This window comes from Pelophylax lessonae, assembly GCF_965119305.1.
Source record: "Pelophylax lessonae genome assembly, chromosome: 5".
NCBI classification, from domain to species: Eukaryota; Metazoa; Chordata; class Amphibia; order Anura; family Ranidae; genus Pelophylax; species Pelophylax lessonae.
In genome coordinates, this window is record NC_138772.1 from 345483746 (window position 1) to 345497077 (window position 13332).

At 39.8% G+C, this 13332-nt stretch overlaps 1 protein-coding gene across 1 annotated transcript; it reads left to right on the top strand.

Annotated features, from left to right (window-relative positions):
- The first annotated feature begins 5156 nt into the window (after positions 1–5156).
- On the top strand, positions 5157–12987 carry ID4 (inhibitor of DNA binding 4). Its single transcript, XM_082257350.1, has 3 exons — positions 5157–5587; positions 8318–8378; positions 10908–12987. Exons 1-2 carry the CDS (start codon positions 5249–5251, stop codon positions 8363–8365), a joined length of 387 nt encoding a protein of 128 aa, XP_082113476.1. The 5' UTR covers positions 5157–5248; the 3' UTR covers positions 8366–8378; positions 10908–12987.
- Positions 12988–13332: the final 345 nt, after the last annotated feature.

The following is a 13332-nucleotide window of genomic DNA, read 5'->3' on the forward strand; positions in this document are numbered from 1 at the left end:
TATCTACTTGACAACAGGCACATCTATCACTGTGTTCCCTTTGGCATGTTTTAATGACATGGTTTAGAAGATAACCCTGTAGCATTCATCCTGATTGTCTTTATCATGGCTAGAATTCTTCACATTTTATAAATAAACTACTGCAATAGATGTAAAGACAGGCACAGAAATTGAAAAATGAAAAAAAAAAAGCAAAAGGATCAAGGGTATACATGCTCAAACTGGATATACACGCTCAATGTCAGTTAATTCCCGCTGAATCAGCAAAAAATTGAAGTCGTGGGTGGCCTTCATCCCAGTTGGCATCATCCCAGCTTGACAAGTTTGACTGAAAAATTGTCAGCTGAACTGTGACTGCATCCAATCAAATGCGATCACTGTTCTGGTATTCAGATGGCCTTGGATGGTGCTGCTGCTTTAATACAATATCTGGGAGATCAGATTCCTCCATCCATGCTATTTAGCATAGGTGAAGGAATCTAGTTGATTTCTCTAGGGCTGAATGAGAAAAATCTATGTGTGTACAGCTAGCATTAGGACATGAAAAAAAATTAACGTAGTGTTGAATCAAGACCTATTTGGATGGAGAGAGAGTGAAAAATACAAAAGAAAGTGATAGATAGATAGATAGATAGATAGATAGATAGATAGATAGATAGATAGATAGATAGATAGATAGATAGATAGATAGATAGATAGATAGATAGATAGATAGATAGATAGATAGATAGATATACTAGTCTGCCTATACATTGATTGAAATTTGGCAGGTCTCTGCTAAACCGGCCAAATTTCGATCCATGTATTTAGAGAAGAGAATGAGGGTCAAAAAGAATAGAGGGAAGAAGGAGAGAGAAGATGAAGAAAAAGACAGAAGACGGAAAGACGAGAAAAGACAGGAGAGAGGTAAAAAGAAAAGATATGGGAGAAGGAGATAAGACAGGGTATAAAAAGAGAGAAAAGACTGGAGAGAGAAAAATAAAAAATGTCAGGAGAGGAGAGAGAGAGAAAGAAGACTTGAAGGAAAGAGGGAGAGGGGTAAAAAGAAAACAGGGAAGAAATAGAGAGGGGGAAAAAATAAAAGAGAAGGGGAGAGCGAAGAGAAAGAGGAGAGAGTGAGAGAAGACAGAAAAGAGAGAAGACAGGAGAGAAGAGGAAAGGGGTGGAAGAGAAAGGGAGAAATGTGCGTGAGTATATCCATAGACTAATTAAATGTAAAGTAGATGGGGAAAAGAAAAAAGAGAAAAGAAAGGGGGAGAGGGAAGAGAGAGGAGAGAGAAGAGGAAGGGGTGGAAGATAAAGAGAAAGATGTGCCTGTATGGAGTATATCTATAGAATCATTAAATTAAAGAGTAAATGGGAAAAGGAAAAAGAAAGAAAGGGGGAGAGAGCAAAGAGAGAGAAAAGAGAGAGGGGAGAGAAGACTGGAAACAAAGAAGAAGGGGTGGAAGAGGAAAGGAGAGATTGTGCATGTACAGAGTTTAACTATAGAATAATTATATGTAGAGAGTAGACAGTAAAAGGAAAAGGAGAAAATAAAGAGAGGAGGAGGGAGAGAGAGAGAGAGAGAGAGAGGGAAGAGAGAGGAGATTGAAGACAGGAGAGAAGAGGAAGGAGGGTTCAAGAGAAAGGTAGAGATGTGCCTGTACAGAGTATATCTATAGAATAAATATATGTAGAGAGTAGACGGGAAAAGGAAAAAGAGAAAAGAAAGAAAGGGGGGAGGGGGGAGAGAGAGGGCAGAAATACGGAGAGAAGAGGAAGGGGGTGGAAGAAAAAGGGAGAAACGTGCCTATATGGAGTATATCTATAAATTCATTAAATGAGAGAGTAGATGGGAAAAGAAAAAAGAAAGGGGGCGAGAGAGAAGAGAGAGCGGGAAGACAGGAAAGAAGAGGAAGGAGGTGGAAGAGAAATAGAATAATTAAACGAGAGAGTAGATGGGAAAAGTAGGAAAGAGAAAAAAAAGAAAGGGGAAGAGAGAGAGAAGAGAGAGGAAAGAGAGGGGAGAGGGAAGACAGGAGAGAAGAGAAAGGGGGTGGAAGGGAAAGGGAGAGGTGCATGTACCGAGTATATCTATTGAATATTTATATGTAGAGAGTAGATGGGGAAAGGAAAAAGAGAAAAGAAAGGGGAACAGAAAGAGAAGAAAGAGAGAGGGGAGAGACCGAGAGAGAGGGGGGGGGGGACAGAGGAGAGGGAAGGTAGGAAAGAAGAGGAAGGTGGTGGAAGAGATGTGCATGTATGGAGTATATCTATAGAATAATTATATGTGAAGTGTGGGGAAAGGAAAAAAAGAAATGAAAGAAAGGGGAGAGAGAGAAGAAGAGAGAGAGAGAGAAAAGAGAGAGGAGAGGAAAGTCAGGAAAGAAGAGGAAGGGGTGGAAGAGATGTGCATGTATGGAGTATATCTGTAGAATAATTATATGTGAAGTGTAGATGGGGAAAGGAAAGAAAGGGGAGAGAGAGAGAAGAACGAGAGATGGAAGAGAGAGACAAGAGAGAGAGAGAGGAAAGAGAGAAGAGAGGGAAGTCAGGAAAGAAGAGGAAGGGGGTGGAAGAGATGTGCATGTATGGAGTATATCTGTAGAATAATTATATGTGAAGTGTAGATGGGGAAAGGAAAGAAAGGAGAGAGAGAGAGAAGAAAGAGAGAGGGAAGAGAGAGAGAGAGAAGAGAGAGAGAGAGGAAAGAGAGAAGAGAGGGAAGTCAGGAAAGAAGAGGAAGTGGGTGGAAGAGATGTGCATGTATGGAGTATATCTGTAGAATAATTATATGTGAAGTGTAGATGGGGAAAGGAAAGAAAGGGGAGAGAGAGAGAAGAACGAGAGATGGAAGAGAGAGACAAGAGAGAGAGAGAGGAAAGAGAGAAGAGAGGGAAGTCAGGAAAGAAGAGGAAGGGGGTGGAAGAGATGTGCATGTATGGAGTATATCTGTAGAATAATTATATGTGAAGTGTAGATGGGGAAAGGAAAGAAAGGAGAGAGAGAGAGAGAAGAAAGAGAGAGGGAAGAGAGAGAGAGAGAGAGAGAGAGAAGAGAGAGAGAGAGGAAAGAGAGAAGAGAGGGAAGTCAGGAAAGAAGAGGAAGTGGGTGGAAGAGATGTGCATGTACATCTAGAATAATTAAATGAAGAGTAGATGGGAAAAGGAAAAAAGATAAAAGAAAGAAAGGGAGAGAGAGAGCGGGGAGGAAAGACAGGAGAGAAGAGAAAGGGTGGAAGATAAAGGGAGAGGCATGCATGTACGGAGTATTTCTATAGAATATTTATATGTAGAGACTAGATGGGGAAAGGAAAAAGAGAAAATAAATAAAGGGGGAAGAGATCGAAGAGAGAGAGGGAAGATAGAGGAGAGGGAAGACAGAGGAGAGGGAAGGCAGAGGAGAGGGAAGGCAGGAAAGAAGAGGAAGGGGGTGGAAGAGATGTGCATGTAAGGAGTATATCTATTGAATAAATATGTAGAGACTAGAGTAGATGGGAAAGGAAGAATAGAAAATAAAGGAGAGAGAGAGAAGAAAGAGAGAGAGAGAGAGAGAGAGAGAGAGAGAGAGAGAGGGGGGAGAGGGAATGCATGAAAGAAGAGTAAGAGGTGGAAGAGATGTGCATGTACGGAGTATATCTATTGAATAAATATGTAGAGACTAGAGAGTAGATGGGGAAAGGAAAATAGAAAAGAAAGGAGAGAGAGTGAGAAGAGAGAGAGGAGAGGGAATGCAGGAAAGAAGAGGAAGAGGTGGAAGAAGTGTGCATGTACGGAATATATCTATTGAATAAATATGTAGAGACTAGAGAGTAGATGGGGAAAGGAAAATAGAAAAGAAAGGAGAGAGAGTGAGAAGAGAGAGAGGAGAGGGAATGCAGAAAAGAAGAGGAAGGGGGTGGAAGAGATGTGCATGTATGGAGTATATCTATTGAATAAATATGCAGAGACTAGAGAGTAGATGGGTAAAGGAAAAAGAGAAAAGAAAGGAGAGAGAGAGAAAAGAAAGAGAGAGAGAGAGAGAGAGAGAGAGAGAAGAGAGAGGAGAGGGAATGCAGGAAAGAAGAGGAAGGGGGTGGAAGAGATGTGCATGTATGGAGTATATCTATTGAATAAATATGCAGAGACTAGAGAGTAGATGGGTAAAGGAAAAAGAGAAAAGAAAGGAGAGAGAGAGAAAAGAAAGAGAGAGAGAGAAGAGAGAGGAGAGGGAATGCAGGAAAGAAGAGGAAGAGGTGGAAGAGATGTGCATGTATGGAGTATATCTATTGAATAAATATGTAGAGACTAGAGAGTAGATGGGGAAAGGAAAAAGAGAAAAGAAAGGTGCGAGAGAGAGAGAGAGAGAGAGAAGACAGAGAGAGAGAGAGGGAAGAGAGAGGAGAGGGAATGCAGGAAAGAAGAGGAAGAGGTGGAAGAAGTGTGCATGTACGGAATATATCTATTGAATAAATATGTAGAGACTAGAGAGTAGATGGGGAAAGGAAAAAGAGAAAAGAAAGAAAGGGGGAGAGAGAGAAGACAGAAAAGAGAGAGGAGGAAGGGGGTGAAAGATAAAGGGAAAGCTGTGCCTGTAAAATGAGCATACCTATAGTATAAGTGTACAGGGTGTCGCCAAAGTCGCCAAACATGGGAAATTGTAGCTAAATGTAGCTTTATTTACAAAATCTTGTAAAATATGAATATTTATTGTTTGTAGAGAGATGGGCAGGGTATGTGTCCAGGTAGTCCTCAGTGATGTCACATATTACAGTCAGTGAATATGAATATATAAGGTAATATTTGCATTATTATATGCCTTGCAGATGACATGATATGTCTCTCCATTCCTGATCGATAGATCCGATGCCATTCCTTCTCCATGTCACGATCTCCTATAACAGTCTCCTTACCTTTCTATTTCTTTTTTTTTTTTTTTTGCTGCCCCCAAAAGTTTAATGGATGCTTTTGTGAGAATGACAGAACGTATTGGGAGGCATGGGTGAGAAGTCAGTAGCTCCCCCCTCCCCTCCCCTCCCCCCCTTGCACTCCTCCCCCCTCCCCGCCCGCTCCCAAGCCTTAAATAAGGCAGCAGAGAGGCAGTTGAGGATCTGCGGAGCAGGGAGCCGGGAGCGATTGATCGTTGTGTGCTGTGTCTCCGCCGTCCATCCATCCATCCATCCATCCGTCGCACCTGGCAGGGAATTAGACAGTGCATCCCGTCCCTGCCTCGGATTAACCCCTTGCATGCCCCATCTGGGTTAAAGCAGAGATCCCCCGAGTGTGCCATGAAAGCGGTGAGCCCCGTCCGCCCCCACACTAGGAAAGCCCCGGTACCGGGTGTATGCGGGGAGCTGGCCCTGCATTGTCTGTCTGATCACTTGGCTCACTATAAGATGGAAGAAGAGGAGCCCCTGTGTCTGCAGTATGACATGAATGACTGTTATAGCCGGCTCAAGAGGCTGGTGCCCACCATTCCGCCCAACAAGAAAGTCAGCAAAGTGGAGATCCTTCAGCATGTCATTGACTACATCCTGGACCTGCAGCTGGCCCTGGACACACACCCTGTACTGCTCAGACAACAACCCCCAGCCAGGAGCCCACTAACGGACCTCAATACCGACCCGGTAAGAGATGGCCACCCATAGATAGCATCGCTGCTGCTTCGTTCTCATGTGCTGCGCTACTGCTGTGGTGCCGCTACAGCGCTCGCTCACTGGAGGCTCATGACAGCTCTGGCATGTGAGAAAGGGCAGATCCACCTGACAAGGCTCCCTGGTATCCATCAATCCCAGGCACTAGGCTTATTCCTGGAAGTTCCTCTTGCTGTAGTTGTGGCCATGATGAGTGGAAAGCAGCTGTCATCTTCTTCTTGAATTATATAGAGTTTTTTTCTCTATAAAATGTGTTGCAATCACCAAATATAGTGATTTCAGCATCTTCATTGCTTGAGATGGCTCTCTTTGCGGTCATCCATGCCTGGATCATGTCAGAATGTCATGAGAAGCAGGCAAGCACTAGGTGATTCGTTTTAGGCTCAGATCACAAAGCTTTACTAGGATAAAGGTCTTTATTTTCAGCGCAATTTCGGCTGAAAAAAATAACTGTCACTTTTTAGAATAATTAATAGAAGCTTCCTTATCTTGGTGTTAGCTTTGTGAATCGAGCCTTTTGTAGAATGCTCTAAACCTTGGAACTGTCACAGTCACACCTAGGCAGCATGATCCATCCCTGATTGTACTTTATAAATGTCATTAGGCTTAGCTGAATATGAATTCACTTATTTAATATACAGATCCCTATCCTGGTGTTAGCTTTGTGAATTGAGCCTTTTGTAGAATGCTCTAAACCTTGGAACTGTCACAGTCACACCTAGGCAGCATGATCCATCCCTGATTGTACTTTATAAATGTCATTAGGCTTACCTGAAAATGAATTCACTTATTTAATATACAGATCCCTATCCTGGTGTTAGCTTTGTGAATTTAGCCTTTTGTAGAATGCTCTAAACCTTGGACCTGTTACAGCCACCTAGGCAGCATGATCCATCCCTGATTGTACTTTATAAATGTCATTAGGCTTAGCTGAAAATTAATTCACTTATTTAATATTAGGATCCCTATCCTGGTGTTAGCTTTGTGAATTGAGCCTTTTCTGGGATACTCTGAGCCTTGGACCTGTCACAGCCACCTAGGCAGCCAGTGCCCATGCCATGATGCATCCCTGATTGGACTTTATAAATGTCATTAGGCTTACCTGAAAATTAATTCACTTATTTAATATTAGGACCCCTATCCTGGTGTTAGCTTTGTGAATTGAGCCTTTTCTGGGATACTCTGAGCCTTGGACCTGTCACAGCCACCTAGGCAGCCAGAGTCCATGCTATGATACATCCCTGATTGTACTTTTTTTTATGTCATTAGGCTTAGCTGAAAATACCTCTCTAATTTAATATAAGGATCCCTATCCTGGTATTAGCTTTGTGAATTGAGCCTTTTTCAGGATGCTCTGATACCTGGACCCTTTACAGCCACTTAGGCTTCAGTGCCCATGCTTTGATCTATCCCTGATTGTTTTTTTTTTTTAAATGTCATAAGGCTTAGCTGAAAATAACTCACTTATTTATTGTAAGGATCCCTATCCTGGTGTTAGCTTTGTGAAACAAGCTTTTTGTGGAATGCTCTAAACCTTTGACCTGTCACAGCCACCTAGGCAGCCAGTGCCCATGCCATGATCCATTCCTGATTGTGCTTTTTTTTTAAATGTCATTAGGCTTAGCTGAAAATACCTCTCTTATTTAATATAAGGATCCCTATCCTGGTATTAGCTTTGTGAATTGAGCCTTTTGCAGGGTGCGCTGATCCCTAAACCTTTCACAGCTTAGGCAGCCAGTGCCCATGCTATGATCCATCCCTGATTGCACTTTTTTTACATCATTAGGCTTGGCTTAAAATAATTTACCTTTTTGATATTAGGATCCCTATCCTGGTGTTAGCTTTGTGAATTAAACCTTTTGCGTGATGCTCTGATCCTTGAACCTGTCACAGCCACCTAGACAGCCAGTGCCCATGCTATGATCCATACCTGGTTGTACTTGTTTTAATGTCATTAGGCTTATCTGAAAATAAGTTACTTATCTGAAAATAACTTACTTATTTAACATAAGGATTCCTGTCTTGATGTTAGCTTTGTAAATTGAGCCTTTTGCATGATGCCCCAATCCCTGAACCTGTCACAGCCTAGACAGCCAGTGCCCATGCTATGATCCATCCCTGACTGTACTTTTTAATTGTCATTAGGCTTAACAGAAAATAACTCACTTTTTATTATAAGGATTCCTATCCTGGTGTTCCTATCCTTTGTGAATTGAGTCTTTAGTGGGATGCTATGCTCCTTGGACCTGTCACAGTCACCTAGTCAGCCAGTGCCCATGCTGTGATCCATCCCTGACTGTACTTTTAAAATGTCACTAGGCTCAGCTGAAAATAACTCACTTTTTTTAATTAAAAGGATCCCTATCTTGGTGTTGGCTTTGTGAATTGAGCCTTTTGTGTGATGCTGTGATCATTGGAGTGTGACCTGTCATAGCCCCAGCAGCCACTACCCATGCTATGATCAATTGCTGACTGTACTTTTCATCTGTCATTGGATTCATATGAAAATAACTGTCACTTTTTTAATACAAGGGTGCTTATCCTGAATTTCTTTTTGATTTGAGCCTTTTGTGTGATTTTGTGATCGCTGGAGTGTGACCTGTCACAGCCCAGGCAGCCAGTGTCCATGCTACTGTATGATACATCTCTTGTCTGTCTTTCTCTTCTTCAGCCTATCTATAACATTTTTTTTTTCAATTGCAGGCTGCGTCAGTTGTGAACAAACATGGGGACAGTATACTGTGTCGCTAGGATGTCTTTTAAGGTGAGTCTTGAACTTTTGCTTCTTCCCCAGTGATTGTTATGGATCGTTGCTAGCAGTCTATCCGAGATATCCATCTCCTGTCATTGATTGACTGAAAGTCAGAATAGCAGCCCAGACAATGGTTAATGTTTAATCTGGCAGATTTAGGTAGAATGTAAAGGCAGTTCTTGATTTCTGCTCCCCCCTCCATTCCTTTCCTTTGTAGATTGTATTAGAGGAGATGGGCATTTTTCCTGGGGTGGGGGGTAGGGCTGTACTTGCTATAATGGCACTCCTGGACCAGTGCCTAGGGCAGTAGGGTTACAGGGGGCAGCACTCAGATTTAGTAATAAACTATGTGTTTGATCTTGTTTTTTTTTTTTGCTTACCTCTGAGTCTTTTTATTTACAAATATTTTTATTTTCCTAATATTTACAAATTTTCATCACGTGTAACTTTTTGTGTTTTTATTTATTTTTTTGGCCTTAATATTTACACATTTTCATCACATGTAACTTTTTGTGTTTTTTTGGCCTTAATATTTACAAATTTTGATATTCTATTTTTTCTGAGCTTATGCCAAATTCAGGAGAACTCTAAGGCTCCATGCACACTAGCGTTTTTTTAAGCTCCTAGAAGCTATTAGCATTTTTTTTTCTGATCTTAGAAGCTAAATAGCGTTATCCTATGTGTCCATGCACACTATTTTAGGCTATTAGCGTTTTTGAGCTTTAGCGTCTAAGAGCAGAAAAAAATAGTTTTTATAGAGTTTCTTGGTTTTTCCAGCAGAAACACTCTTTAAACGCTACTAATAGCATTTTTTTAGCTTATTTTTTTCCTTTTTGCTTAAAGGAACTGCAAAAACGCTTCTAAACGCTAGGAAAACGCTGTGTTTTGTATCCAGCATTTTTATAGTTTAAAAAAAGTGTGCATGGAGCCTTATAGTAAAATCAGAGTAGAGGATTTTAAAGGGGGACAGAAATCTTTTTATAGTTAAATATATATAGGGCTTGATTTACTAAAAATGGGGAGTGCAAAATCCGGTGCAGCTCTGCATAGAAACCAATCTGCTTCCAGTTATTTTTGGGTTTTTTTTGTCAACGCTTAATATAACAATTTGGAGTTAGAAGCTGATTGGTTTCTATGCACAGCTGCACCAGATTTTGCACAAATCAACCTCTAAAACTGGGGGGGGGGGGGGGGGGCAGATTCCAGCGCAGGTCTGCATAGAAACCAATCAGCTTCCAGGTTTTTTTTTTTTTTTTTTGTCAAAGCTTAATAGAACAAGCTGAAGTTAGCAGCTGATTGGCTACCATACACAGCTGCACCAGATTTTCCACTCTTCAGTTTTAGTAAATCAACCTCTAAAACTGGGGGGGGGGACAATCCGGTGCAGGTCTGCATAGAAACCAATCAGCTTCCAGGTTTTTTTTTTTTTTTGTTTGGTCAAAGCTTAATAGAACAAGCTGAAGTCAGAAGCTGATTGGCTACCATGCACAGCTGCACCAGATTTTGCACTCTCCAGTTTTAGTAAAACAACCTCTAAAACTGGGGAGTGCAAAATCGCTTAATGGAACAATTTGGAGTTAGAAGCTGATTGGCTACCATGCACAGCTGCACCAGATTTTGCACTCTTCCGCTTTAGTAAATCAACTCCTAAAACTGGGGAGTGCAAAATCTGGCGCAGGTCTTCATAGAAACCAATCAGCTTCCAGGGTTTTTTTTTGTCAAAACCCAATAGAACAAGCTGAAGTTAGAAGCTGATTGGCTACCATGCACAGCTGCTCCAGATTTTGCACTCTCCAGTTTTAGTAAATCAACTCCTAAAACTGGGGAGTGCAAAATCTGGCGCAGGTCTGCATTGAAACCAATCAGCTTCCAGTTTTTTTTTTTTTTTTTTTGTCAAAGCTTAATAGAACAAGCTGAAGTTAGAAGCTGATTGGCTACCAGGCAAAGCTGCACCAGAATTTGCACTCTCCAGTTTTAGTAAATCAACCTCTAAAACTGGAGAGTGCAAAATCTGGTGCCGCTCTGCATAGAAACCAATCAGCTTCCAGTTTTTTTTTTGTTTTTTTTTGTCCAAGCTTAATAGAACAAGCTGAAGTTAGAAGATTTTGCACTCTCCAGTTTTAGTAAATCAACCCCAAGGATCTTTTCTTTTTTTTTTTTTTTTTTTATAAAAGTAGTCCTTCATTTAACACAGACTACAAGCTGCCTCCAGTAGCATTAGCTTTCAGTAAAATAATTACACAATGCAAGAGGCTTTATCTTTCAGGTGTGCCTAGAGCAGTGTGATGTTTAATTCCAGCCCTGGGTGGGGGGGGGTCAGAAGAGAAAGGACACAGCCCCAATGGCAGAGACACAGCATGGACTGAGTAGTCCGTTTGCAGCTGCGTTCCTATGCTCTGGGCTGGCTTGGGAGCTGTGCTTGTAGTTTGACCTGGTTTGTTTTGGGTTGTTGATCAAGCATGTCTTGTGTTTTGTTGGTGGCGCCAGTCAGTCTGGAGCAGAATGGTTCACACACCCCCTCTATTCATTCCTCTTCCACAGGTGTGCAGCAGGCAAATCCAGAGCCAGGAGGAGCACAGAGAGAAAGAGAGAGACAAATTAGAAAATAAGGGAGGGGAAAGGAGAAAAAAAAAAAAAAAACAGCCACCAGACAAAAGAGGGAAAAGCAATCTACACATCGCTTCTACACACGGAGAATATAGCTGTCCGCCATTTGTGCACGCTCATGCCACTTAACACTGTCCTTCTCATCATCTTGTAACAACAGACGTGAATTGTCCTTGCACTGTGGAAGTCCCTGAGCTGATGGAATATGGGGGTGATGGGGGGTGGGGGGTGCAGCTTATAGAAAGCATACACTATCCAATGGACAACTGAAATCTCAAGCTTTACTAATCTACCAGAGTATTGTAGATATTTTGTCTTTTTTTTTTTTTTTTTTTTTACATCTATTGTTTAAAATAGATGATTTTATCGGGCAAGGGAATTTTCTTCTCCCTGCAGGAATGTTACATATTGTATAGAGAATAAACAAAAAAAAAAAATGAGTGACATTTCATACTGTATATATAGAGATGTTCTATAAGTGTAAGTGATAAAAAAAAAAGTATATGCTTTAATAGACTACTGTAATTATGAAGTATTTTTAATTAAATATTTTCTGTAAATAGCAATGTGTGCTTTTTGTTTCATCCGTGGGAAAAATTGATTGCTGTCTGTATATGGAAAATAAATAATAATAAAAAATAATAATAATAATAATTTTAAATTATAGATTAACAAAGATGTTAAAACGGTAAACTACACTAACTTGGATCTGCTATTTGGTTGCCTGCATGATGGCATGGAATGTATAAGCTAGAGTTAAAAATGGCCTTAGGAGAATTTGTAAAAAAACAGTATATAGTCTCGCTTCATTTTTACAGTATTGAAGCTGAATATATACTCTGCTTGTTTTCAAATGGTGATTGTTTTATGTGGCTCAGATGCTGGCTACCCAAACAGTATTTTGTGGGTGTAGCATTACACTAAGCTATATTCGAGTTACATTAACCAATGTAAACTCTTAGATTCATTTTTTTCCCTCAAAGGTTGTGTCTCACGGGGATATTTTCATAGGCCAGTGACTGTATGCCGAGTGATTTTTATTTTTTTTTTCTTTTGGAGAAAACAGTGTTTTTTTTAAAAAAAAAAAATAAGAATAAATATCATTTTTATATGCTTTATACAGATCATCTTGACCTTGCCTTTCTGCAAACACCTGTTCCAACACCCTCCTCAACAATGTATAACATATTGTACTGTGACACAAGGTATTCTTGGGGTACTTTATAATAAAATGTAGCATAGCATCAATTAGAGCAAACATACTCTATAACTAATAACCAAAGGCCTCTGCAAATGAAGCAACATTTTTTATTGATTTGATCTTCATTAAAAAAAAAAAAACGGTTGCAGCAGGTCCTTTAAGTTTTTACATTTTGACATTTTGATCTGTCTACAGTTCAGTGTAAAGAGATGTGACATTCCCTTTTTGTATACATAATTAGTAATGGGAAAAAATGCCCAGTAATATGCAGCCCTGTTCTTCATCGTCCCATTAGTCTCTGCTTCCTTGCTCATTCTTTGGTTTGCATGTATTCAATTAGCTTATGAATATGGCCAATTATGGTCATTTACTACCACTCGTTCAGTTCTATTTCCACAGAAGCAGTGTCTGGTTTTAATTCAAGCCAGAAAGTATAATCACCATTGAAAAGGAGATTTCCCATAAATTCTTGGTGCTGTCACATAATATTTTATCTTGATTCTTTTTTTTTTTTTTTTTTTTTCAAATGAATAAAAAAAGCATTTTAGCCTTTCGTATGAGTCGGTCATCTCAGTGGATTCTGTGCTAAATAAGCATATACTTTATTGCTTGCAACCAAAGGAACTCTTACTGTTACCTACAACTGTATCTGTCTGAGTTACCACTTTCTGGTTTTTGTGGGTGAAGAAAGAACAGTAAACAAAATTGTTAATAACAATATAATGTCTAATTTTATCACAGTTACTACTGTAATTTCTCCTATGTCTTTTTTTACACATGAGTATTAAAAGGACATTTTTAATGGTCTCAAAACTGTCATCTTGTGTATTTATTTTGCAAACACCATTCTTTCATTCTTTTCTTTTTTGGAGGGCGTTGTAAAGTGGAGGCAATTTCTTTTTTTCACATTTATAGAAGCTACATTGCCCTTGAACAGCAATCCACTTTAGATTTTTCATGTATAACATCTGATTCATGAATGGTCTACCAGTCAGACTAAGAGTATCAAAATTAATATAAGAAGACATGTATAAATATATATATATATATATATATATATATATATATATATATATATATATATATATAATACAATTTATCTTATATGTAGTATAACTGGATCCCAATCAATAAAACTGTGCCACAGGGTTCAGGTAA

Bases quoted from the DNA above. Each gene is read 5' to 3' on its own strand.
- ID4 (XM_082257350.1), top strand. From the start codon at position 5,249: ATGAAAGCGGTGAGCCCCGTCCGCCCCCACACTAGGAAAGCCCCGGTA. The intron at 5,588-8,317 runs GTAAGAGATGGC...TTTCAATTGCAG, and splicing joins CGGACCTCAATACCGACCCG to GCTGCGTCAGTTGTGAACAA.